The 24061-nt window shown below is 56.8% G+C and overlaps 2 protein-coding genes across 2 annotated transcripts; one reads left to right on the top strand and one right to left on the bottom strand.

The window, feature by feature from the left end:
* Window positions 1-3215: 3215 nt before the first annotated feature.
* Window positions 3216-6388, bottom strand: CFAP184 (cilia and flagella associated protein 184). The gene is made up of 2 exons (XM_039838244.1): window positions 5940-6388; window positions 3216-5907 (listed from the first exon to the last, which is right to left on the bottom strand). Exons 1-2 carry the CDS (start codon window positions 6057-6059, stop codon window positions 4300-4302), a joined length of 1728 nt encoding a protein of 575 aa, XP_039694178.1. The 5' UTR covers window positions 6060-6388; the 3' UTR covers window positions 3216-4299.
* A 209-nt stretch (window positions 6389-6597) lies between these two features.
* On the top strand, window positions 6598-22794 carry TADA2B (transcriptional adaptor 2B). The gene is made up of 2 exons (XM_039838241.1): window positions 6598-6997; window positions 19483-22794. Exons 1-2 carry the CDS (start codon window positions 6728-6730, stop codon window positions 20473-20475), a joined length of 1263 nt encoding a protein of 420 aa, XP_039694175.1. The 5' UTR covers window positions 6598-6727; the 3' UTR covers window positions 20476-22794.
* Window positions 22795-24061: the final 1267 nt, after the last annotated feature.

Genomic DNA, 24061 nt, shown 5'->3' on the forward strand with positions numbered 1-24061 from the left:
CCAGCCCCTGAGGAACCCGCTCGGAGCCTGGTCAGCTGGTCATCGGTGGGACCCTAGGCTCTTCCCGGGGCCAGTGCGCACCTCCGTTCCCGTCCGTGGAGCGGAGAGCCCGAAGTGGGCCTCGAGGTCGCCTCGGACGGGCAGACGGAGCACTCCCGTGCGTCGGCGCTGCCCGCCACACCAGCGCTCAGGCCGAGGGCGGGAGCCCCAGGGAGGAGCGTGCCCAGTCCCCGCTGGAGGGCGGGAGCCCCAGGCTGCTCTCTCTCTACACTGGTCCTCCAGGTCTCTCGCCTGAGCAGACACCGCCACCCCTGCTGTGTCGCCCCTCCCGTGTCTCCCTGGGCCTCCGGAGGCCTGTGCTGGACCTGGGTGGGGCTCCTCTCCACCCTGTGCTGCGTCATCTGCCTCCCTGCCCATCCTCCCCTTGGGGACGGAGCAGCTCAAGGGGCATTTGCTCGGACGTCTTCGGCCCCCTGCATGATGCTCAGAAAGCGTCCCGCCTCTCCCCCGCGGACTGCTTCTCCTCTCTAGCCCGTGGCATTTTTCTCCGTTTTCCACGGGCTGTGAGGTGAGTGGCAGACAAGGGTGGTCTTGGTTGACAGTGATCACGTTTGCTGAGGACACTCTGGCTGATCCACCCATGCCAGGCCCTGGGTTAAGTGCCCTGTGAGCGACCTCACTGATCTCCACAGCTGCTGCCATGGTCCGTTTCAAAGGTGTGACTCAGGGAAGTGGTCTGCTTGGGCTTCCACAGCTAGTTAATGGCGGTGCCGGGGTTCACACTCAGGCCTGTGGCTCCTGAGCCCTGACACAGACACCCGTCCCCAGGGAACACTTGCTTCAGGGCCATCGGAAGCCTTCTGCCTCTAGCTGGCCTAACTCCAAGTGAGTCACTCAACTCACTTGAGCACCTCCTGTGTGCAGGACACCACGCTGCTGGGAAGGTGGCCCTGCTCCCCCATGGCCAGCTCCTGGGGCCAGACCTCGGGCAAACGCACAGGCAGTGGGGGCAGAAGTCGGCGAATGTCCTAAGCGAAATGGGGGGCTGCTGGTTCAAACCGCCACCCGAAGTGTGGAACCTGCCACGAAGGCAGGAGAGGGGACCGGTGTGGGAGGACCAGGGGACCAGGTGGACCATCAGAGGGAAGCCTTAGAGCCAAAGGAGGTTGCCAGATGGGGTCCCGTGAAGCAGCAGAGCACCCACCCAGCACCCGGGAACTCGACCGTGACTTAAAGTTCCAGGTGTTCCTGGGAGGCCCCAGCGCTGTCCAGCTGTGTTTTGTCCCGGGGTCCTCCACGAGCACTGCCACCCCAGCAGCCAGCTTGCCCTGGGACAGGGTCGCTCCACTGGGCGCTGCCACGCCAGGGCCCCTTTTCCCAGGATGCCCGAGCCCCGCGGGGTCTCGGGTGGAGGGAGGGGCAGTGGCCTCCCTGAACAACACAGCAAAATGGGTTACCCCAGTTTGACCCCAGGGCCTCAACGGTTCTTAAACTGCTTTAATAAAAACAAAAAACAAAAAACAAAAAAAACCCACACACACACAAAAAACAAAAATGGGTAGACAAGGGAAAGGGGGTCAAATATGTGGTGACAGAAAGAAATCTAACTATGGGAGGTGAACACACTAAATATACATATGCCTCACTGTTAAAGTGTACGGCTGAGACTTATTGGATTTCGTTAACCAATGTCACTATAAAAAAATAATTAAAAGAAAATAAAGCCAAGTTTAAGGTACAATTTAGCGAAAGGTTAGGAACAGGAGAGTTTAAATTCTCTAAGCCTCATTTTCCTTTTCTGTAACCAAGGTTAAAAGGGTACCCAGCACCTGTCCACTGATTTGTTAAGGTTAAAGTAATCTAAAACGCCGCACTAATTGTATCATTAAAAGAAACAGATCGTAATAGATGCTAGACTCCTGCTCTCGACATGCATACTGTTAGGATCTTGTACTCTTGGTGAACATGTGAATTTTTAAAAATCAGATTTTCCCCCCCCAAATTAAATGCATGTTCATTGTATAAAACTTGTAAATTACAGAAAAGCACATAGAAAATAAAAAATCGTAATTTTTACCACCCAGAAAAGAGATACTTTTTTCATATTCTGACCTTTTTTCCCTACTTTACGAGTGCATTGAGGTCTAGAGAGTTTGGGTATTTGTCTCAGGTCACAGTCGGAAGACAACTGAGTCCAGGTCAGGCCGATTCCAGGGTCTCTGTTCCCAAGCAGCACCCTGTCTGCTGGGACATCTGTCTGTCCATCCTTGGCGTCCTTTGAGTGAAATATTAGAAGAATTGGAGAGGGTGTAAATGTAGTAAAATATGGACATATTTAGTCATTGGTTACTTAAATGAAAATGAGACAGGCGTCTGGAAGGAATATTACGTGGGAAGCGGGAGACAGGAACTTCAGCAGCGCACTTCCTGCCAGCCCCAGCCCTGCCAGCATCCCTCACGTGTCCCTACGCAGTGGAACTAGTCGCCCAGTTCCTTCTGCTGGGGTCCTTTCCACTTGTAGCTCTGGTGTGATTCATCACTCTGACATTAAGACTTTTCGAAAGTTTAAAACATAAAATGCACCAAATTGGGGAGCATTAACTCCAGTATTATTTTATGGACAGGCACCTCCGACCAGTGGCAAAATCTAAATTATGGCTGTGAACGAACTTTTAAAAAAAGAAAGCACATATTTCCACTTACATAATTAAAAAATCCCAAATGTGGTAAGTCACCAAAAATGATTTTTATTTACCAGTAGAAATGTGCCCTCCTTTCCCACTGCCCCGGGTTCTAGGTAGCGCCTGACTCACTCCTGCCGGTGCCGCTCCCAAAACAACCACCTCCCATAACGCTGAAGGGGCTGCTTCCAACTCAGACCAATTTTAAAATGTCTAGTTTCACATAACATCTCAAATTTTATCATGCTTGCATTTTTCGGGCCTGTACTTTTTGACAAGGAGATGAAAAAGTCTTTCGCCTTTGATTTTTTCATACAAATCGTCTCCCTCGTAGAGGTTTCCGGGATGGATGGCTCTGTATCTGTAGTTCATCCTTCCATGATGAGCATAAGCCCACTTGCCTGTCCCTTCTCCTACTGGTTCTCCTTCCTGAGAGATCCTCTTTCTACTTGGAGTTACTTTTGAATCCTACATATATAATAAGCATCTAAGTAACACTTACTTTCAGGACACGAGACTGACATTATATTAATGTATTTGACAAATTTATTGAGCACTGATTATGTGCTGGGCACTGTGCTGGCTACTGGGGAGATGATAAACCTAAAGTCCTTGCCTTCTGGGTACTTTATCTCATTGGGGTAGGGAGAACTATGCAGTCACAAAGCAGTAGGTCAAAGGCTGGCCCGGGGTCAAGGCCGATGAAGGGAAGTTTGACATGGATAATTGCCAGTGAGTCAAAATCAACTGAAGACACCGTTCCTCACCTAATGAAACAAAGGGGTGGACGCTTACAATGAAAAACACTCACTCAGCGCGGGCACCAAGCATGTTGCCTGTTTGGCTTTGAAGCTCCCCCCGCTCCACTCAACCACAGAAGAACTCAGTGCTGCTTTTCATTTGTAGCACAAAGAAAGTTCTATTTGCCAGTGATTTCTTATTTAATTTTGACTTTAACAGAAGAAACAAAAATTGTAGGGGATAAAGAGAATGCAAGCAGGAAGTCAAAGCTTTTAACTCCCCTCATTGTTAACGTCTGTGTAGTTGGATGGGGATAATGTTATATTAAAAAAATGTACTCAGGCCGTGGAACGTAAGGAGGAATTTTAATCCACCTTTATTGGCTTTAAGGGAAACACACTTTAGGTTAATCTAAGGGAATGAGTGAGCTTTGACTTGAGATGGTGACTTGAAACTACGTAGCTTAATACATTCACAGGGATTTGATAGTGAACTCAATGCACAGGAACCTCGGGGTACTCTGCTCATCGGTTGAACCCTCCCACATATGGAAGAACAGTCCTCAGTATCAGCTCACTGAAATTATGGAATCGCTCAGATGTAAAAAGGCTTTTGTCAGCTTTTTATGAGAAGTCAGGCACATGACCTGTTTGTTTCTCTGGACCTATTTCACTTAACCCCACATAAACCTGACTGCTGACCCGATCTTGTGCTTGGCACTAAGTTGGAAACTGAAAAACTATGAGATAAACACAGAGCGTAGTTCCATTGTAAATATCATAGGTCTTTTAAAGGATGGCACCGGATGGAGGATGAAAGTTAATTGAGGATGACGTTTGCTGAGCTCGAAGCCGTTCTGCTGACTCTTCTCAGCGTGTTAAGAGGGGAGAAAGGCTTTGGCTTCCCGGATCTTCTGCTTCACACCCCTGCAGGACAGAGAGAGGCCTGCGTGGTGGCGCTTCAGGGATTCTAAGCGCCGCTTGAGGACCGCGGTCTTGTCCACCTTCTTTTCCATGTCCCGGAGGAGCAATTCCTTGCCCAGAAGCCCGCACCTCTGATTCAGCTTGATGTTGTCCATCCGCAGGCTGTCTCGAGCTTGCTTAGTCTTGGTCAAGATGTCTCTCCTGAGGGCCACCTGAGCCTCTGTTTCCAGAAGCTGTGACCTTTTGCATGCATTTTCTATATCCACGAAGTGTAGCTTCTCCTTCACATGGGTGATTATTTGCACGTTGTTGTTCACCTTGCTGCGTAGCTTTAAAAGCTCCTCGTTTCGCTCCTCCACTTTCTCGTTGAAGGTCTGGTTCTCAATCTTGAGCTGTTCGAAATCGATGAGAAGCAGGCCCTCGGTCATGTCCTCCTGGGCCCTCATCCTGGTTTCAAAGTGCATCAGGCCCTGCTTCAGCTGCACGTTCTCCAGCCTCACGGTGCTCATCTCCTCCTCCTTCTTCTCCTCCAACGCCTGGATCTGCTCCACCTCCCTCAGAGCGGCCTGGCGACCACCCCGCATCTGACAGCTGCCCATGGCCTGCATCACCACCTGCTTCTTGAGTGCCTGGAAGGCTCGCCATTCCTTCTCCACCTTGGACAGCTGCTCCGTGCACAGCTGCTTCAACTGAGCCAGCTCCTGGTGGTACCAGTCCAGGTCGTCTGCCTGCTGCTTCTTCAGCTCCTCCAGCGCTGCCAGGTAGTGGAGGTATGCTTGCTCTTTCTCAGGCGACTCGGGCTCCAGGCCCCTGTCCAGCACCTCGGCCGCATCCAGGCCTTTCTTCTTGCGCAGCGCCTCGAAGATCTTGTGCTGCAGGTAGATGTTGTAGCGCTGGTACTGGCTGCGCTCCAGCACCAGCGACCGGTACTGTTCCAGCAGCTCCGAGCGCAGCTGCTGCTCCTGCCGCTTCTGTACCTCCTCCGTCCACTCACTACTCTCGTCCTCAGGTTCCTTGTCCAGACCTTTCTGCTCCAACTCGCTTTTCGCCCCGCTTCCTTCCACACTCTTCTTCGTGCTCTCTTTCTCCTCCTCCTCCTCCCCGGCACCCTCCTCCTTTGCCTCTGGTCCCTCCCGCTCAGCCTTTTCCCCGCTGGCGGTGGCTGGCGGCGGAGAACCCCGCGACGGGGCTTTCTTCCCCCTCCCCTCCTCCTCCGCCGCCTCCTCCCGTTCCTTCTCGGATTCCACGAGCCCGCCTTCGGACTCCGGCTTGGCTGGCTCCTCTGGCTCGGTATCGGCCGGCCGCTCCCGTTGCTCGGGCCCCTCCTCGCCCGCAGCCCCGGCGGCCGCCGGCCCTTCCTGGGCCTTGGCGGGCTCGGTAGGCTCGGCGGGCTCGGCTAGATCGGCCGCGGCGGAGCCTCCATCCGAAGCGTCTACGGCCTCCGGCTCCAGCTTCGGCTCCGTCTCCGGTTGCGGCTGAGGCTCCGGCTCCGGCTCCGGCTCCGGCTGCGGCTGCGGCTGCGGCTGCAGCTCCGGCTGCGGCTGCGGCTGCGTCTCCGGCTGCGGCTCCGGCTGCGGCTCCGGCTGCGGCTCCGGCTGCGGCTCCGGCTGCGGCTCTGGCTGCGGCTGGGACTCGAGCTCCGCGGGGTTGGCCGGCGACTGAGGGCCAGAGCCGTCCTTGATCCCGGACAGCTGCGGGGCCGGGCTCTCCGCATCTCCGTCTTCCCGCTCAGGGTCCCCACCGCGCTCAGAGTGGCCGTCCATCTCCCTCCGGCTCCTCCAGCGCCGCGGACTCCAGCTGTCGGAGGTTAGGTTTCCAGGGGCAACCAGGGGCGCTCGCAGTGGGCCCGGCGATTGGCCAGGCGTCAACCCGCCGCCCTGCCCCTTCTCCCCGCCTTCCCGCAGGATCAGACCAATGGGGGGCCGCGAGCGAACAATGGGAGGCGTTGATTGGGAGAGGGAGTAGGCTCGCGCCGAGGGGGGCGTGGCGGACTCGCCGCGCTAGCTTTCCGCGCGCTTCCTCGCGCCGGGCCTGGGGCGGGGCGTCAGGAAGCGCTGGGAGGGGCGGGCGGCCGGCGCGAGGGGCGCGCAGGCGCAGAGCGTCGGGCCGGGCCCCCGCGCGGTGGCGCGCGCGAGGCGCCTGCGCGGTGCGGCGGGGCGACGGCGGCGGCGGCGTCGGCCGGGCCGGCCGGAGGGCGCCTGCGTGCTGAGGCGGGACGCTGCGCGGCTGGCCGGCTCCGGCGGCTCCTGGGCGGGGCGGCGCAGAGGCTGCGGGCGCGGCGGCGCGGGCGGCGGTTGTCGGAGCGCGGCGGCGGCCCGGGAGGCGCCAAGGGCGGCGGGCGCGGCGGCGGCAGCGGCGGGCGCGGGCGGCGGGCGGGGGAAGATGGCGGAGCTCGGTAAGAAGTACTGCGTGTACTGCCTGGCCGAGGTGAGCCCGCTGCGCTTCCGCTGCACCGAGTGCCAGGACATCGAGCTGTGCCCCGAGTGCTTTTCGGCCGGCGCCGAGATCGGCCACCACCGCCGCTACCACGGCTACCAGCTGGTGGACGGCGGGCGCTTCACGCTGTGGGGGCCCGAGGCCGAGGGCGGCTGGACCAGCCGCGAGGAGCAGCTGCTGCTGGACGCCATCGAGCAGTTCGGCTTCGGAAACTGGGTGAGCGGCCGGCCCTGCGCGGACCCAGGCGGGGGGCGCCTGGGGCTCCGTCCCTTCTCCGGTCGATACGGGCACTATGCGCACCTGCTCCCAGCGCACACTACGGAGGGCCGGTGAGGCGGACGCAGCCCGCACGGGGAAACCGGAGCGCAGAGAGGTTAAGCAACATGCCCAAGGTCACACAGCCAGGAAGTAGCGGAGCGGGGGTTTGGACCTTAGCTCTCCGGCGGCAGAGGCGTCCCCCTCACCTCTAGGAATCCTTCCGTGGGTGTTCGCGGAGTGCAGACTCCGGGCGAGCCCCAGCGCCTTACCTGCGTCGGAGGTGGTGGCACAGGCAGGTCCCCAAACCCGGCGGAGCAGTAGGAGCTGAGGGAGGGGTGGGTTTGCCAGCAGAGCAGTGATGGTGAAGGCCAGACAAGCCTCACACATGCCCGCGGCTTCTGTCACCGTGTCTGGTGCACTTAGTTGTACGCGCGGCCCCTCTTGCTTTGTGCGGTTGTCTGTGCGTGTGCCCTGAGTCCCTGTTAGGGACTTCTTTATCCTTGGGTCGGCACAACACTCAAGACATCGTATGAGAAGTGAGTGGTCAGTAATTACTGCGCAAAGGAGCATGGGCTGGGAGGCATTTGTCCTGGGTTTTCTCTATCAGGTTTCCGTGGAGACCTTTATCTGAGAGCGGGACTGGATTCGCGGCCAGCAGGGCAGTGTGCCGGCTCCTGCGTCCTTCGCTCTAGCTGGTCCCTGTGTTAGAAAGGAAACGTCCCCGGCTCTGTTCTGGGCCAGACCCACCCAGGGCATGTGGCCGCCTCGGGGCCTTATGAGAAGTAGGGAGGACAGACATGACCCAGCCCCCTGGTCCTTCCAGACCTTTCCGAGTGACGGTCCCCTGCTTCCGTGAAGCAGTATTTCAGCTCGCCACTTCCCCAGCAGTACTCGCCTTCCACGGGGCTTCCCGTGGAAGACATTCCACACTTCCCGCCTCACCCCCAAACCTGTCCTGCTTTTATTCCCTTTTGCTTTCCTTTGCATAAAGCGAGCCAGTCTTCAGGGACCAGGACCCACCCATTCCACAGCCCTGGATTCTTCCCTCTTCTCCCAGCTCCTTAGACACTGCCCTACAAACTCAGCCAAGCACCAGCGTCGAGATCGCTACCCTCCAGGAATCGGCTCTCTTTGTCCTGAAATGCTGTTTGTTGGTGTGGATCGAGTACATTATACGGTAGTGAAAGACTCTGAAGAAAGGCTTCGTCCTTGTCTTCAAGGGGCTGCGGGTGTTGTGATCATTGGGGCTGAGACTGGTTCCCCTCCCCAAGCTCCAGCCTTCAGTGTCAGACCACTACCCAGCATCCTCACATGCTTATCTCATGGACGTCACCTGAGGGCACTCAGATCTCACGTCACCTCACTCAGTGACTCAGGCCCAAACACAGGCCACCCTCAGCTCCTTCCCGGTCCAGTCCAGTGGCAGCTTTGTCTTCAAAATATTCCCAGAGCTGAACTACCCCTCACAACTTTAGTCTGGGATGATGATTATCTCTTGCCTTGACCACTTCTGGAGCCTCCTATCTGGCCTCCCTGCTTCGATCTTATGCCCCACGGCTCATTCCAGACATCATAATCAGTGATCTTTGAAGACATGTCGCATCACATCTGCCTTCAGTGGTTTCCAGGCCTACGTGGATTAAGCCGCATGGCCTGCGGGGTCTCACAGTGTCTGCTGACCTGTGGGAACTCAGCTGCTACCCTCTTGATCATTGCTTCTCCTGCCTAGAGGGCTCTTCCCCAAACTGTGGCTCATGCCTGGTCTTTCTCCTTACATGTCCGTGCCTCAGAGACGTTGCTTCCCCACGTCATCCTCACAGTAGCGGCTAAATGGCTGAGCTGGCCGGCAGCCTCGCTGCGGGCCAGGCACTATGCCTTTCTCCTGAAATCTTCCCAGCGGCCTATGCAGCAGGTTGGAACCGAATAGTTTGACTTCAGAGTCTGTACTCCTAGCTGCACTGTCTACACTGCCTTTCCTGCAGCATGGTGGAAAATACACAAAGAACAGGCCCAGGAACTAAAAAGTTTATCGTGTTTTGGAGGAAGCGTGGGACGGGAAGGGGAGGCATTCTCTAAAGCAGTTCTCTTCAAACTTTAATGTGCACACGAGTTACCTAGGGAGATGGTTAAACTGCACATTCCCCCTCAGAGCCAGCTCGGCTGTCAGAAGAGACGCAGCCAGAGGAGGGGAGTGCTTGGGCCTGGGGACCAGGGGACTTTCTTCCTGGTAGGTTCAGGTGGAGGCCCGAGATCTGTGTGCTGACCTTGCCTAAAGTGCTGCCAGCATGTGGTCGGTCCACAGGCCACAATGAGCAGTGGGGCTCCCAAGTCACTCTAGCTGTGCTCTCCTGGGCGCAGTGCTTCACCCTCGAGACTTCACATGCTTCATCAGAGGTTCCTGTGCAGCTTTGAGGTGTGTGGCTCCCTTCTGAGCAGATTTGCAGAGCTACGCACGTAAGTAGTATGTCCCACGTGTGCCATATTCAGCATGTGCCCGTTCTGGGCCAGGCTGTATACACGGGTCACATGCTCATGCTCTTGACGGCAGCCTGTGGCGTGGCTTTTAGTGTGTACAGTTGAAGAATAGCAGCTCTGATCATTTTAGCTGCTTGTCCAAGTTGCCTTGGCGTTTCACACGGTGAAGCCAGGGTCTAGACACAGGCTTCTCTGATTCCAGAGTCTGGGCCCTGACCTCAGTGTAAGAGCATTAACTGATGTGGGTCGGAGGCTGGGAGCTTAGTGGTGCAACCGAGGGTGTGGCCAGACTGGAAGGGCTTTGCAGAGGAGCAAAGTCTTGACTGGGTTCAGTTGGGGTTAGTATGTGGAACTGGGGAGAGGGGAAGGTGACCTGGTGGGTGCAAGAACCAGGTGTCACGGGACGTGGAGGATGGGGAGAGGCGGCATGCACGTCGGGGGCAGTGACAGGAGGATGAGACGGTTCATTTGAATTCTCAGATGGCACGTGACCTGTGACCTTGGAGTTGTACTGCTTTTTTGTAGAGTTCATGGGGATGGGGTGACTTCAGGAGACCTCCGGGAGAGGTGTGTTGCTGAAGTCCGGCGCCATTTGCTCGCACTTTGTCCCAGGGACAGGTGTAGCTGAGAGATGCTAGATGAGGCCCGGGAGGCTTTGGAGGCGAGAACATGGCCAGGCTTTGACACTCCGGGCCCATGCATCTGGTGACGAGCAGCAGAAAGGACAGGTGGGGAGAGACACCTGTGAATACAAGACCAGGGAAAGGTTGGCAGGAGGACAGTGACCCACAGTCACACCACCAGGGGTTTTGAGAGCCTCAAGGCAGCCGTTTTGTGGTGGGCGCCGTGCGAATTCGGAGTTAGATGGTATAAATCCCGTTGGAACACGAGCATAGACGTAAACAAGGTGAAGTATTTTATGACAGTTTGGGACTGGTGGGTGAGCCGTCGACTGGGTGGGACGTCAGAGAAGTGAAGAGCTGGAGGAAGGCCGGAGCCGCGCAGGTGCTCGTGGGGCTCTCGGGGCGAGCGAGTTCAGGCCAGCTTCGAAGCTGGATTTCGGGTTAAAGGCGGTATGTGAAGTCTCTGCAGACGGTGCAGCCCGCGGTAGCCAGGCGTGTGACTCGCTAGCCGGAGCAGGGGAGGGGGACGTCCCTACCATGAGAGAGGTTTGGGGCGAGGCCCTGCGTGGGGCTTCCATGCTCAGGGAGTCCTGGAGTGAGGTTTCGTAGCCCAGCAAGTGTGGCGCGGGCTTCCCGGTGTGGGGTGGCAGCATCTGCCTGGAGTGAGAAAGGTCGGTGGTTCAGTGGCCCGTGCAGGGTGTCCTAGGTCGAGTGGATCAGGAGGCCACCTGAATAGGGGAGGCAGACCACAGCGAGGAGCCAGAGCCCAAGCAGGCGAAAGTCAAATACCGAGCAACAGGACATAACGATATGTAACGCATAATGGTTCCCAAGTGGGTCCTTTGCCAGTAAAGGACACTGTCGGGGCAGTTGGCAAAACTTCCGCAGGAACAGAAGTTTAGATGGTAATAACGCATCTTTGTTAATTTCCTAATTTTGATGGCGAGACTGGTTGTGTAGGAGAATGCCCTTGTTCGTAAGAAAATCATACAAAATCACTTGGGGGTGATGCAGCATAATCTCAAAACGGTAATAAAATGGTCTGCGAAGTTCTCTGTAACCGGTCAGGGCCATGTGCCTGTGCTGTACATTCAGGCTAATTGTGGGAGGCAGGTGGAATGTCATGAATAAAGCCTTTTACTTTTGTAGACGGTGGTGGACGTTCGGGAGGCTGAGCGATGGCAGATAAGTAGATAATCACGGCATTGTGCATTTATTCAGTCCTCCGTTCATCTAGCACTTACTCAGGGCCTGTTATGTCAGCTCCTGTCCTAGAGGCACACACTGTCCCCGGGCATGTGCTTTGTGTTAAAAACACGGATAGAAGTGAGACAGCCGTGTAACCTGTGCGGGGTTACATGGTCACGTGAACTCAGGGTCTCCTTTGGTGGAAGGGTGGTGTGGGCATGTGGATGGGTCAGGGGTTCCATGTTCTAGGAGTCTGTGTTCAGGAGCCAGGCAAAAGCTGCTTGCCCGAAGTGGAGGATTCGGGTTGGGTCAGGTGGGTAAGGTCGTGGGGGTCTCATTTTGGAAAGCCTCAAGCGCCAGGCCACCAGGATGTAACGGGGTTTTGAAGCTGATTCAGACTGAGCTGTCGCCGGGTGCGTGCCGAGCGCCAAGCTCCAAGATGAGCCCTTTGACATCCGCCCACTCTGCCCACCCCGCGTCCCCTGGTCCCTCATTTGCAAGTGAGGAAGCAGCTGTGGGCAACGAAGGATTTTGAGCCAGGTTTTCTGGCCGTCTGCCGGGGACCACCTGTTTCATTGGTTCACCAGCTGCACAGCAGTCACCTGAGCACCCCAGGGTCCCAGGGACCACCCTGCACCTCCCGGATCGGCATCTGTACAGAGCAGGTCTGGAAGCAGTTGGAGGGGGATGCCCAGGGCGATCCGACTCGCGGGGTCCATGGAGCCACGTTTGGGCGCCGCGCGGTCTTCTCACTGAGGCGGACGCCCCTTCTGTGTTAGGACAGGGCGAGTCCGTCCTGGCGTCCTGACAGTGGGGTTTTAGGAGCCGCTGTCACGGGCGGGGAGGAGGGAGGAGCCTGGATGGAGAATGCAGCCAGAATTACTGGGCTGCGCAGCGCCGTGGTTCCCAGGCTTCAGCGATGCAGACCACCCCGGGGGGCTTGTGAGACATGCACGTGCACCCCACTCCTCTCCTGGTTCTGGGTCAGCAGGTTCCGGTGGTGCCTGAGGATCCGCATTTCTGGCCCGAGGATCCACACGGCGGCCAATGCTGCTGCCTAGGGCCCCACTGTGAGACACGCTGCTGTAGGGTGAACCCTGCCACTTTAAAGTCGATATTCCTTTTTTTAAAGTTTATTTTTATTGCGGTAAAATATTCCTAACATAAGATTTACCATTCTAACCACTTTTAAGTGCTCAGCTCAGCGGCATTAAGCACACTCACACTGTCGTGAAATCGTCCCCACCACCATCCCCAGGACTTTCTCATCTTCGTGAACTGGAACTGTCCCCAGTAGACCACAGCTCCCGTGTCCCCGCCTCCAACCCCGGCACCACCGCTCTGCTTTCTGTCCCTGTGACTTCGCCTCCTCCGGGGACCGCGTTTGAGGGCAGGCCCACAGCAGCTGTCCTTCGTGACTGGCTTCCCTCACTCCGCACAGCGTCCTCACCTTCATCCCTGTTGTAGCGGGCGGGTGTCAGGCTGTCCTCCCTTAAGGATGGGTCCACCGCCCCGACCGACCGCGTTCCGCGTGTCCGTTCACCCGCTGAAGGACGCTTGCGCTGCCTCCACTTTGCCGTTGTGAACAGTGCTGCCGTGAGCATGGGGTGCAGGTATCTGTTGGGGTCCCTGCTTTCAGTTCCTTTGGGTGAACCCCTAAGGTGGGCTCGCTGGGTCAGATGATGGCGCTGGACTCTCTGAGGGCCTGCTGTGCACCTTTTAACGCTCTCACAGGCAGCTTATTTGACCTGAAAGGCTTCAGTCACCTTGAGGGCCAGTCACAGTGTGAGTTAGTGAATTCTGAGTGAGTTGAGACAGGACAGGAGCTTGGAAGTGAGGCTTACAGAACTTTCCGTCTGAAAAAAACCCAGTAAGCAGGAGCAGTGGCCAGTGGTGTCCGTGGGTTACTGATGACACACAGAAGCCAGTGTTCATCGTCGGCCTCTGACGTCGGAGGTGGCACGGACAGCCAGTGTATCCTCGGAGGAAGATTGGGGCTCTTGACTGGGAAGTGACAGGGAAGGCAGAAGGGAGGGTCCGGGGGGTGTGGCTGGATGGTGTGGCCCAGGGCCAGCCAGAGGGTTGTTCAGCCTCTGAGCAGGTGGGCTGTTCTCACTCTAAAGAGGACAGAATGAGGCTGGATGAGAGAACGTGTCCAGGGTCCCACCATGTGACAGTCGGTTCCAGCCCGGGCGGGCTGTCTGCTGGAGCCTTGGTTGACCTCTGCATGTCCTGCCTCCAGCTGCCAGGACAGCCCCGCTGGGAGACAGATGGCCGGGAAGCCTGGGCGCCCTGGTCACTCCTGTAGGCCGGAGGCTGAGGAGGCACCCAGAGGTGGTGGCGTTGGAATGAGCGCTCTGGGACGTGATGGGAGGCTGAGGGCAGACAGAGCAGAGGGCAGGGAACCCGTGCCCAAAGCCCGTGCGTAAGCCGTTGGAAAAGGTGATAAGTGTACGAGTGACTTAAGAGATGCAGGCTCTGCCACAGCACTGCCCCCTGGGAGGCCATGTGCCACCCTCCCCCCGGCCAGTCTCCCACTCACAGGTCCCTCACTTGCTCCTCACAGTGAGCCCACGAGGTGGCCAGGGCCAGTGACAGGTCAGATGAGATTGGGCCCAACTGGCGTATGTCACGTATCTTGAGAGACAGGCTGCTGTCCTGGCACACTCAGCAAACACACCTGAGCTCTCCTCCAGGCACGAGCCACAGGGCGAGGGGTCAGCCCCGGGAACGCTCCTGCTGAGCTCTGAGTCAGGTGGCCGTCAGGCTCCCTGCACCTGCTTCCTCCTCTGTGGGCGCAGGCCACCCAGGAGACGCCCTGATCTGGGGCTCCTGCCTCCCTCTTCCCTTTGGCCTGGAACGGGCCCTCCTTGTCCTTCAGGACATGCCACGCCCTTCAGAGACTCTTCTCTCCTGGCCTTGTGCTGCCCTCTGCACCCCCTCTGCTGCCTCGTCCCCCGCTGCTCCTGGGGTCTGTGTCGCACATAGAGCCAGCTCCCCGGGACCTGCAGTTACAGGCGGGGGCCTCCGGTTGCTTCTGCCCCTTTGAAGCTTCTTCACTTAAAGAAAAAGGAAGCTCCCCACCCCCACCCCAAGCGCTTGGGGAGTAAAAGCAGCCTGGAGGCCTCTGCCTTGTGCTTTACAGTCCAGATGCTGCTGCTTGAGAAAGGCTGTGACAGGACGGTGGCAGCGACACTCAGAGTGCTCCAGGGCAAAGCCGCCAGCCCGCACAGGAAGGCCGTGCAGCGGGCGAGGCGGGGCGGCTCTGCCGGAGCCCTGCCGTGTGCGGAGCCGGAGCCGGAGCCTGTGCTCAGGGAGGACGTAGGTGCCACTGTGCCCCTCACTTGGCTCCCAGAGGCCGAAGTGAGTAGCCGAGCGAGGGGCATGGCGACGCTTCCTGAGCGGGTCGGTCTGGACAGAAGCAGCCCTGTGTCAGGCCTGGCACTGGGCTTTGGGGTATCAGGAAGCGTTCGGTCTCAGACCTCCCCGTGCGCGCTGCATCATCGCTCCACCAGAGGCAGCGTGGTGACAGGGACGCGTGCTCTGCAGTGAGACTGCTTGTCATTCAGACAGGCTCAGCGTTTGCTGGCCTCGTGCCCGTGGGGACTGCTTAACCTAAGTTCTGATCTATAACACGTGCGTCTAACACTCATACTACCTCGTGGGAATTTTAGGATGAAATGAGATGATATGCGAAAAGCGCTCACATGTTAACTGTTCTTACATGATCCTTATTCTTCCTTGACAAACCCTTCGAGGGGAGGGCAAGGAGCAGACGTCGAGAGCATAGGGCTCTTACAGCTAGTACGAGGTCGAGCCACAATCTGATCCGAGCTCTGGGGATCATCGAGGGCTTCTGGGGAGATGACCTGGGTCTTGAGGGATAAACACAGGTTGCACAAGTGAAGCTGGCAGCTTCACAGAAGTAACGACAGCCGCCATCGATGGAGCGCGCAGCGCCGGGCCTGGCCGTGTCCTGCGTGCGTTTCGACCTCACTCCTCCCGGCCGTCCTGGGAGGTATGTGCTACTGTTGCCTCCATAATTCAGATGAGTCTGAGGCAAGAGAGGCTAAAGGATTCATTCCAGTTACTTAGCTACTAAGGGCGGAGCCAGGAGTGGAACCCCAAGGGCTGACCCCAGAGCCTGTGGTGTCTGGCCGGGGCCAAGGACAGATCTGAGAGGGCCTCGGGGAGTGCCCGAGGAGTCTGGCTGAGCCTGACAGGTGAGTGCTGCCCAGACCTTCAGGTTTCGTAGACCAGTCACATGGAAAGAAAATATTTTGAAAGCTTACATAGGATTGCCAACTTTAAGTTTGCCAGGGAAGGGTATTAAGAAACTTTTTAAAGATCCAATTAATAATCTGTCGCCGTTTCACAAAAAGAAAGATTATCTTACTACTCCCCAGGTAGGATGTAATCTTGAGGGGAAGACCACCCTGTAAATGGGCGAGTTTCACTTTCAGGAAGTCCTCCACATCAGCCCTGTTGTTAAATTTTACCTTTGACGGTGGGCCAGCCTAGTGCGGGAGGCAGTGGACTTGCTGATGGGAGCCTCCAAAGGCCTGTCATACACAGGAATCGCCCTGTCGAGTCCTGGCGTGGAGACCTCTGGGTCAGAACGGGCGGAGGTGGCCCTGGCCGGAGCATGTAGGGGAGAGACTGTGAGCGCGCCCCACTGGCAGGAGCCAGCCAGCGCACATGCTTTCTCTGGACTGTCCTCTTCCTTTCCTGCCCATGTGCCGGAGGCCAGACCAGCCAGAGAGCCTGGCACTGTCATTGTCGCTGGGAGGCTCCCCTCCCCTCCTGGAGAGGCAGTGTCCTGGCCTCAGTCTAGCGACCTTTGAACTAGATCTCGTGGCCCTAGTTAAGTGTCCTCAGGCACATTCCCCCTTGTTTTCAAATGACTTTAAGGAAGAGGCATACCTATCTCTCTTTATCTTTTTCCAAAGATAGGAGTTTGTTTTTTGTTTTTTGTTTTTTTTTAAGGGCGAATGAAGGACAAAACATTCACGGAACCTGTTGCTGTAGGCTTCGGGTTACTTACCCCTGTGTTTTTGCCCGTTGCGGTGGGAAACCCCACTTCAGCGTATAGTCGTGTTACCCGTTTAACTTTGGTTGTACTCGAGGTGAGCTCGGTCTCCAAATCTTCCGCAGACCCGCTCCTGGCGCGTCTGCCTCCCGGATCAAGCAAAAACATCGACCTTGGAACTTACGAGGGTAGCACTGCCCTCCCAGTCAGTCTGCTTCTGTCATATATGGTGCTGTAGTGTGGTGACAAGACACTTCTCTCGCTCGCAGGAGGTGGGCGAGTCTTGTGTGACCATTAACTCGTGAAACTTGGAGAAAAGGCTGGCATGTGGCAGGTGGTAGAGTACAGTAGCTGTTGCTGTTTTAAACCATCTTTTTAAATATCTTCCTTACTGTGATTTGGCCTCAGTGAACGTGTCTGTCCTGTGGATTCTTGGCAGAAGCAGAGCTGTGTTGTTGCTCATACTTAGATTGTTCCGTTATGACCCTCACTCTCCATTTCAGAGGCCTTGAAAATCAGGAGTTTGTGTGTTTTCCTGGTCCTTTGTCATTGATCATTAAACTAATGTGGTGGCTCCCGAGGGGCCAGCTACTCAGAAGTAGCTGATGGCCAGTGGCTCTCCTAGTGATGGCCTTTCAGCCGTTCTTAGGTGGTGGCTCAGTTTGATTGCTAATGGGAGTCCTGGGCTCCTGGTGACAGGGCATCAACCCTCTGATTTGTGGCTTTATAAATATCATCTGAGAGCAGAGTCTCCTTTGTTCTGAGGACCTGGATGAGCTGGCTGACCTGCTTGCCGGGCCGGGAGAATGGACTGGCATGCGGCCTGCAGCACGCTTGGCGGGGGAGGGCGGAGGCATCAGGTCGTCCCCTGCCTTGGCTCCTGGCCCGGCCCTGGCCTTGAGGCTTCATTGCTGCCTCCATTCTCTGCCCTCTGTCCCCAGAGTGCGGAAGGTGATGGAAGTAAATATAAAATGCAAACAGATAATCTCGGTTTGGTCAGATACCACGGTATTACACAGAATCCTTCTGGTCTTCTAGGATTTAAATTTTATCCAAAGTGTGGTGCTGTGAGCGGCTGATTTTTGGAAGGCAGGTTGCTGGGGTTCAGGGTGGGCAGCAGACTTTGCTGGGGCGGCAGCTGGCGCTCCTGTGCGGGGCCGGCCTCTCACTGCAAGTCTCCTCACTGGACCAGGCCAGGGCCAAGGCTGGGGCTGGATTTCTGACCATGCAGCTGTGGGTTCACAGCGGCCCCTCTGAGCCTCTGGTAAGAGGGCACCCCAGCTTCCTCACCTGGGAGGCTCCCCGGAAACTGGACTCCGAGTCTGTGGGGGCTCCATCCTTGGACAGAGCTGTGGGGAGGGGTGGAGAAGCCATGGGCAAGGCTTGACCATGCCTGTGGCCACCGCCTGGCACCAGAAGCTCAGACCAGGTATGGGCGGCTGCTTCTGCTCTCCAGACACCTGGGCCAGCACGTCCTCTCCTCCCGAAGGGACGGTGTTTTCCAGCATAACTTGGGGTCTTCCTAGCCCCAGGGCGGGGTGGGTACAAGAGTGTTCACGCTCACCAGCCCCTCAGCGGCCACTGTACGAGTGGGGACTTGTGCAGAGCCGACTGCAGTGTGTGAAGCCTTTGCACGTCTGTGCTCTGCCGCTGGTGCTTGGAAGGGTGAGGGTGGCTGGGGCTGGTTCTGCTCCTTTTCTGGTGAGGACCTCAGGCTCAGAGACGGGAGTGGCTGGCCTGGGTCACACAGAGTGGCAGTAGATGCTGGGGATGGTTGTTAATTGGCCTTATTTTTTGGACCAAATGCTTCCTGGGAAAATATCACAAACAGATTTGATGCTCATAGAGAATTTTTTTAAAAGAAATCACAGAAACAGTGCATCCCCATCAGACCAGAAACTAGTTTGAGCTCTGGTCTTCCCTTTCCTTGTGGTAGGTCCCAGTATGGCCTTTTTTGTGCCTGTGCCTCTAAGGCCCACCCTCAGCACCCAGCACCTGGCGGGAGCAGCGCCCGCCACAGCCCTGTGTGCCCTGAGATGGCTGGAGCGGGGTCTGGTCCCTGCACCACAAGCTCGTCTCTCCCCACGGCGCCCACTGTGTCATCCGCCATCAGCCCGAACGGGCTGGCTGGTTTCTCGGGTTCCCGTTTGGCCTTCGGGGTGCGGAGAGCACCCCGGCCTCGTGGGGGTGAGTGTTGCCGGGTGGGAGGCAGCGTGTGGCGGGAGCGGAGTGGGGGGGTGGGAGGGGGCTGCGCGTGGTGCCGAGCGAGCCGGCTGGATGAGTGCGCACTTTGGGCCGCTGCTGTCTGAAGTGGCTTTAGCGGTTGACGTTAAGGAAGAGGTCTCTTGGCAGAAGGAAAAGATTGAGAGAGTTGTACAATTTCCTCCCATTAATAACCCTGGCGGTCACGGTTACCTCCTCGTAGGAGGGAGTGCTTGCAGCCCTGCCGGGTCCTGGGAGAGCTCCCCAAGTGTGGGGGTGGTTATAAGTGAAGCCCCCCTCCCGCCCCCGCATGAAGGGGCTTCCTGGCCACCTGGGAGGGGGCAGAGTGGCCCTCTGAGCCCAGGGGAGCATCAGAGACAGAGGCTCGGCCCTTTCGGGGAGGCAGGCAGGCAGCATGGGAGAATGGGTTCCCTCCCGTGGTTGGGAACCTGGGCCGTGAACTCTGGAGGAGCCTGTTCTCCACTGGGAATGAAGAGGTTGCACTGGGAGGGGGCGGGGCCCCTAGGCGCTCTGTGGCCCTGCCCACCTGTGTCCTGTCGTGCTCAGACAGAGTTGGGACAGCCCAGGGTTTGGCAAAATGCCAGTTCCAGGTGGGCCCTGGTGGTCCTGTTCAGGGAGCCGGGAGAGCGGAGTCCAGATCCCAGACCAGGCGCTCGTCTCAGCTCTCCCGAGCTCACTGCGACACCCATTGTCACGTAGGGCCCCCGAAGTTTCCTTCTAGCGTTGACATCCAGGTGGCAAGACCAGCCAGAGAGAATGTGCCACCGACTGTGCTTTGGGAGGGGCGTTATGATGGTGACGGGAAGTAGTCCAGGTAACCTTTGAGAAGATGTCAAGGGACTTTTCTGCAAACCGTGAGTCTGCCACTCTGGCTTCGGAAATAACGCTGACCTCTGTCGTTGTAGGAAGATATGGCCGCTCACGTCGGAGCTTCCCGGACTCCCCAGGAAGTGATGGAGCATTACGTAAGCATGTACATCCACGGCAACCTGGGGAAGGCCTGCATCCCTGACACCATCCCCAACCGGGTGACAGACCACACCTGCCCCAGTGGAGGCCCCCTGTCGCCCAGCCTCACTACCCCCTTGCCTCCCCTAGACATCTCGGTGGCTGAGCAGCAGCAGTTGGGCTACATGCCGCTGCGGGACGACTATGAGATCGAGTATGACCAGGACGCCGAGACGCTCATCAGCGGGCTCTCGGTGAACTACGACGACGACGACGTGGAGATCGAGCTGAAGCGCGCGCACGTGGACATGTACGTGCGGAAGCTCAGGGAGAGGCAGCGGCGCAAGAACATCGCGCGGGACTACAACCTGGTGCCGGCCTTCCTGGGGCGGGACAAGAAGGAGAAGGAGAAGACGGCCAAGCGCAAGATCACCAAGGAGGAGAAGGAGCTGCGGCTGAAGCTGCGGCCGCTCTACCAGTTCATGTCCTGCAAGGAGTTCGACGACCTGTTCGAAAACATGCACAAGGAGAAGATGCTGCGGGCCAAGATCCGCGAGCTGCAGAGGTACCGGCGCAACGGCATCACCAAGATGGAGGAGTCGGCCGAGTACGAGGCGGCGCGGCACAAGCGGGAGAAGAGGAAGGAGAACAAGAACAGCGCGGGCTCCAAGCGCGGCAAGGAGGACGGCAAGGACGGCGAGTTCGCCGCCATCGAGAACCTGCCGGGCTTCGAGCTGCTGTCGGACCGCGAGAAGGTGCTCTGCAGCTCTTTGAACCTGAGCCCCGCGCGCTACCTGACCGTGAAGACCATCATCATTAAAGACCACCTCCAGAAACGGCAGGGCATCCCCTCCAAGAGTCGCCTTCCCAGTTACTTGGACAAAGTCCTCAAGAAAAGGATTTTAAACTTCCTCACGGAGAGCGGTTGGATCTCCCGGGACGCTTCCTGAAGCGAGTCCCGGCAAAGCTGGGCCGCTGCTGGAATCGCCCGGGAGCCAGGCCGCCCGGGGCCGGGGCCGGGGGAGGGGCAGGGACCGCTTTTCCCGCCGCCGTTGGTCTTCTGTAAGCAAATCGCGTTCCTTTTTCTAGGGTATAAATTCTTTTCATGGGCCTCTGAGAGAAGCAATAGTAAGTCTTAGATCATGGGGGAAACAAATACATGTACGTTGTACCTTGGTCCCAAAAGTGACAGTTTAAGATGACGATTTGCCTTTCTGTGTTCAGTTTGGAGAGTATGATGAGATTGGATGATTTCCTCTCGTGAGTGTCCCTGTGGTGCACAACTGTTGTGCCGCGGGTGACGGGAGCAGCTGTCCCTGCTGGGCCGCCGGCCGCCAGCGTTACCCTGCGGTACAAGCCCCGGCACGTGGCACTTTAGGTGGGGCCGCGGGGCGGGACGAGGTCTTCTTGGAACTTGAGGCCTACGTCGAACTCAGTGACCAGATGCGCTTCCCCTGGACTGCTGAGCTCGTAGTCCCCAAGTCCCATGCCGCCCCTGGCCTGTGCCTCCGGGCGCTGCCCCCGCCAGCCGCCTAGTGCAGCCAGGACGCCGCCACAGGGCCAGCGTGGACGCCCAGGACGCTGAGCCAGCCTCCCTGGGGCCGCTGCTGGCCGCTTTTTGTGCTAGCTGTGCAGTTTAGTTACAAGAACTCATTTTAGAAAGATCGTGGCCGAGAGTGCTGAGTTCTGGCGTTAGCTTCCTCCAGAATTTTCATGACAGTGTCAACTACCTTTTTCACTGGGACTCTGACCGAGCTAGCCCAGCAAGCATCTCACCAGGCATCTGCAGACCAGCCAGGTGAGATGGGGCGGCTCACATGGCTGGGCCGGGCTGAGGCCGGTGCGCTGCTCCTCTGGGGCACTGGTCACCGTCCTGAACCAGACTCAGACGTGGCTTCCGCCCAGCCCTCATTAGAAGTTTTTCAGGGCCCCCTTTCATGGCTACATGGTACCTTCCTTCTGGAACTTGAGTCAGTCATTTGTCTTCCGGCTGCTCAGGGTTCTCACGTCCAAGACCCTGCTTTAGAGTCTGTGGAGTGACCGGGGGGACCCAGCGCTCCATCCCTGCCCCTCCCGCCCCCATAGCTACCAAGAGACTGTTTACCTCCCAGAACGTTTGGGCTTGAAGTTCCATTAAAGTGAAGTTATTTGAAAGAAAACAAACCCTCATTATTTCCAAGGACGACTTAATTACGGTGCCTTTTCCTTTCTTTTACATCCTCTGTCCCCCTAGAGTAAATTTTTCAGCATTAAATAAAACCTATCAGATCTATCGTAACTGGCTTTAGTTGTAAAGTACTTGCATGCTGGCGGGAAGGTCTTGTTAGCTGAGTGGGGGACTTCTCTGACAACAGTGAGCGTGGTTGCTCCTGAGGGCCACCTCCACACGGTCCCCTGCGGGATAAGTGCCGCTGACACAGAGCAGGTGTCGCCTTCCACTGAGCAGTGAGGGAGCCGGTGCTAAGGTTTCACAGCTTTCTTGGCCAGTGGTTGTCACCCGGGGTTCCTGGACCAGCAGCACCAGTCTCCCCTGGGAACCTGCTAAGATGCAGGCGCTCAGGCCCCACCCAGTCCCCCCGAGTCAGAAATGAGGGGAGGGCCCACGGAGCCGTTCGCGCCAGCCTTCCAGGTGGCCGGGATGACGTTCGCGCCCCACGGGCTTTAGCTACCCCGGCGTCGTCATCCCCTGGATTTTCTACATCAGATGCCGTTTGGTGAGGTTTTAAACTTAGTCTTATTTTTATATAAAATGATTGCCAGACTTTCATTAAGCTTGAGAAGCAAAACATCCCTGTAAATGTGTGCCCAGGCCAAGAGCTGTCAAATGAAAACTTTGTGCTTACGCAGATTTTTAGTATGTATATCTTTTTGATGGTATGAAGAATTTATTTAGGCTTGACTGTTTGAAAACACCATAATGAATGTATAATTAATTTATGTTAAAGTATTAACACTTTGTTACGAAAGTACTTTTATGATTCGTTGCCTTTATCCCATCACCTCCAGCTATGACTGTCACATTAGTCCTCATCCCTGCTGTTAGCTCAGAGCCTTTACGTTTCTGTATTTAATTCTCATGGTACACTAGTCACCATAATCCCATGGAATTAGGTCTTTTCAAAATTTCAACTCTTAACTTTGAGTCAAGTTCGGTAATTCAGCTATTCTAAATACTCTGGACGGCCAGCATTCCAAGAATGTATTCACACCGAAACTCTGACTGCTGTTTTTATTGCCCTTTTACATATTAAAACAAGTTGAGAACAAAATAGTGTCACCGATTGCTTCTTACCACCCGCTCCTCCAGCCTTTGCCTTTCAGAGCCAGCTTCAGAACCAGGACGGGAGAGAGCAGGCGACATGTGCTACCCGGCCTTCCGTCAAGCTATCAGCCAAGGCCGCTTTCTGCTAAGCGGGAGCCTTTCACCCGCCTCGTTCCTGAAAGCAGTGCCCCCTACGGAGCCGGGCTGCCAGCGCCCTGCTACGCGGATCCCGCGACTGCGCTGTCCGGGCCGCGGGCACACAGAACCCGCCGGGCAGGTGGGTGACGGCGTGTCAGTTTCCAGGTAAGCTCCCGCACCAGGGCCTCGGGCAACGCGGCATGTGGTCGCCATGCCGCGGGAACCCGGCTCTCGTTCGTACCAGCCCATGGGAGCACTGGCCTGGCTGGTCCCTGGTCGTTTAGGTGCAGGACTGCAGCATGCTAAGTGAGGACGCACGCGCAGAACTGCTTTCCCGCCCGTGCTGACTGGGTGACTGGAACGCGCAGGCTGGGACTGGTTTACGCGGACGCTCCGTCTCCAGGGTTCGCGCCTTCCAGCAGCTGCAGTCGCCGGAGTGGGTCTGAGAGGGGCTTTCCTTAGCCGGCTTTCTCACACAGGTGCGTCCCAGGGAGGTGAAGAGCACCCACAGCGGCGGGGTAGAAAGCACAGCTGTCACTCCCCCTTGTCTGTTTTCTCGACACATTAGGGCAGCCTTTAGTTCTGGGGTACGTTTTTGACTAAATTATTCAAGGCAACTTAAAGGAAAGAATGTTTTGAAATCATATAAACTGAAATTTTAATTATGGGACTATTACTTACATCTTTCAAAACTATGAGCAAAATTAATCGCCACATCTTTTTTATGCGATAATGGATCGACCAGTATTGACCTTCAACCCTAGGAGGACCTCTGAGAAGCAGGGCAGTGGGAGGTTCTTTTTCCTGTTCACAAGATACCCCAATTGGCTTTTCTCAGCGTAAATCAGGAGCGCGGGGGTCTGAGGGAGGGGCATGAGGCAGCTTTCACAGACTGTGTGCACTTGCTGCGGCTCCTGAGTGTCGGCGGTCACCTTTGTGGTCCTGAGTTGGCCACGTCGGCCCCCAGAAGTACAGTCACGTGCCAGCCTGCAGCTGCTCTAGAGGGAAGCCAGCGTGTTTGGGTGGATGTGCCAAGCCTATAGCTTCTGGATTTGAGCAGAGAACGGGAAAGCTAAGTCCTGCTTTCTTTAGTAAGGGTATCCACAGTACACTAGTTATCAGAAAGTAGAAAATAA

Source organism: Pteropus medius, unplaced genomic scaffold (assembly GCF_902729225.1).
Source record: "Pteropus medius unplaced genomic scaffold, Ma_sr-lr_union100, whole genome shotgun sequence".
Classification (NCBI taxonomy): Eukaryota; Metazoa; Chordata; class Mammalia; order Chiroptera; family Pteropodidae; genus Pteropus; species Pteropus medius.

Excerpts from the sequence above, each read along its gene's own strand:
- CFAP184 (XM_039838244.1), bottom strand. The coding sequence starts at position 6,059 with ATGCGGAGAGCCCGGCCCCGCAGCTGTCCGGGATCAAGGACGGCTCTG. Across the intron at positions 5,908-5,939 it reads GCCGCAGCCGGAGCCGCAGC|CAGCCGGAGACGCAGCCGCA; the intron begins CGGAGCCGCAGC and ends CAGCCGGAGCCG.
- TADA2B (XM_039838241.1), top strand. The coding sequence starts at position 6,728 with ATGGCGGAGCTCGGTAAGAAGTACTGCGTGTACTGCCTGGCCGAGGTG. Across the intron at positions 6,998-19,482 it reads AGTTCGGCTTCGGAAACTGG|GAAGATATGGCCGCTCACGT; the intron begins GTGAGCGGCCGG and ends CTGTCGTTGTAG.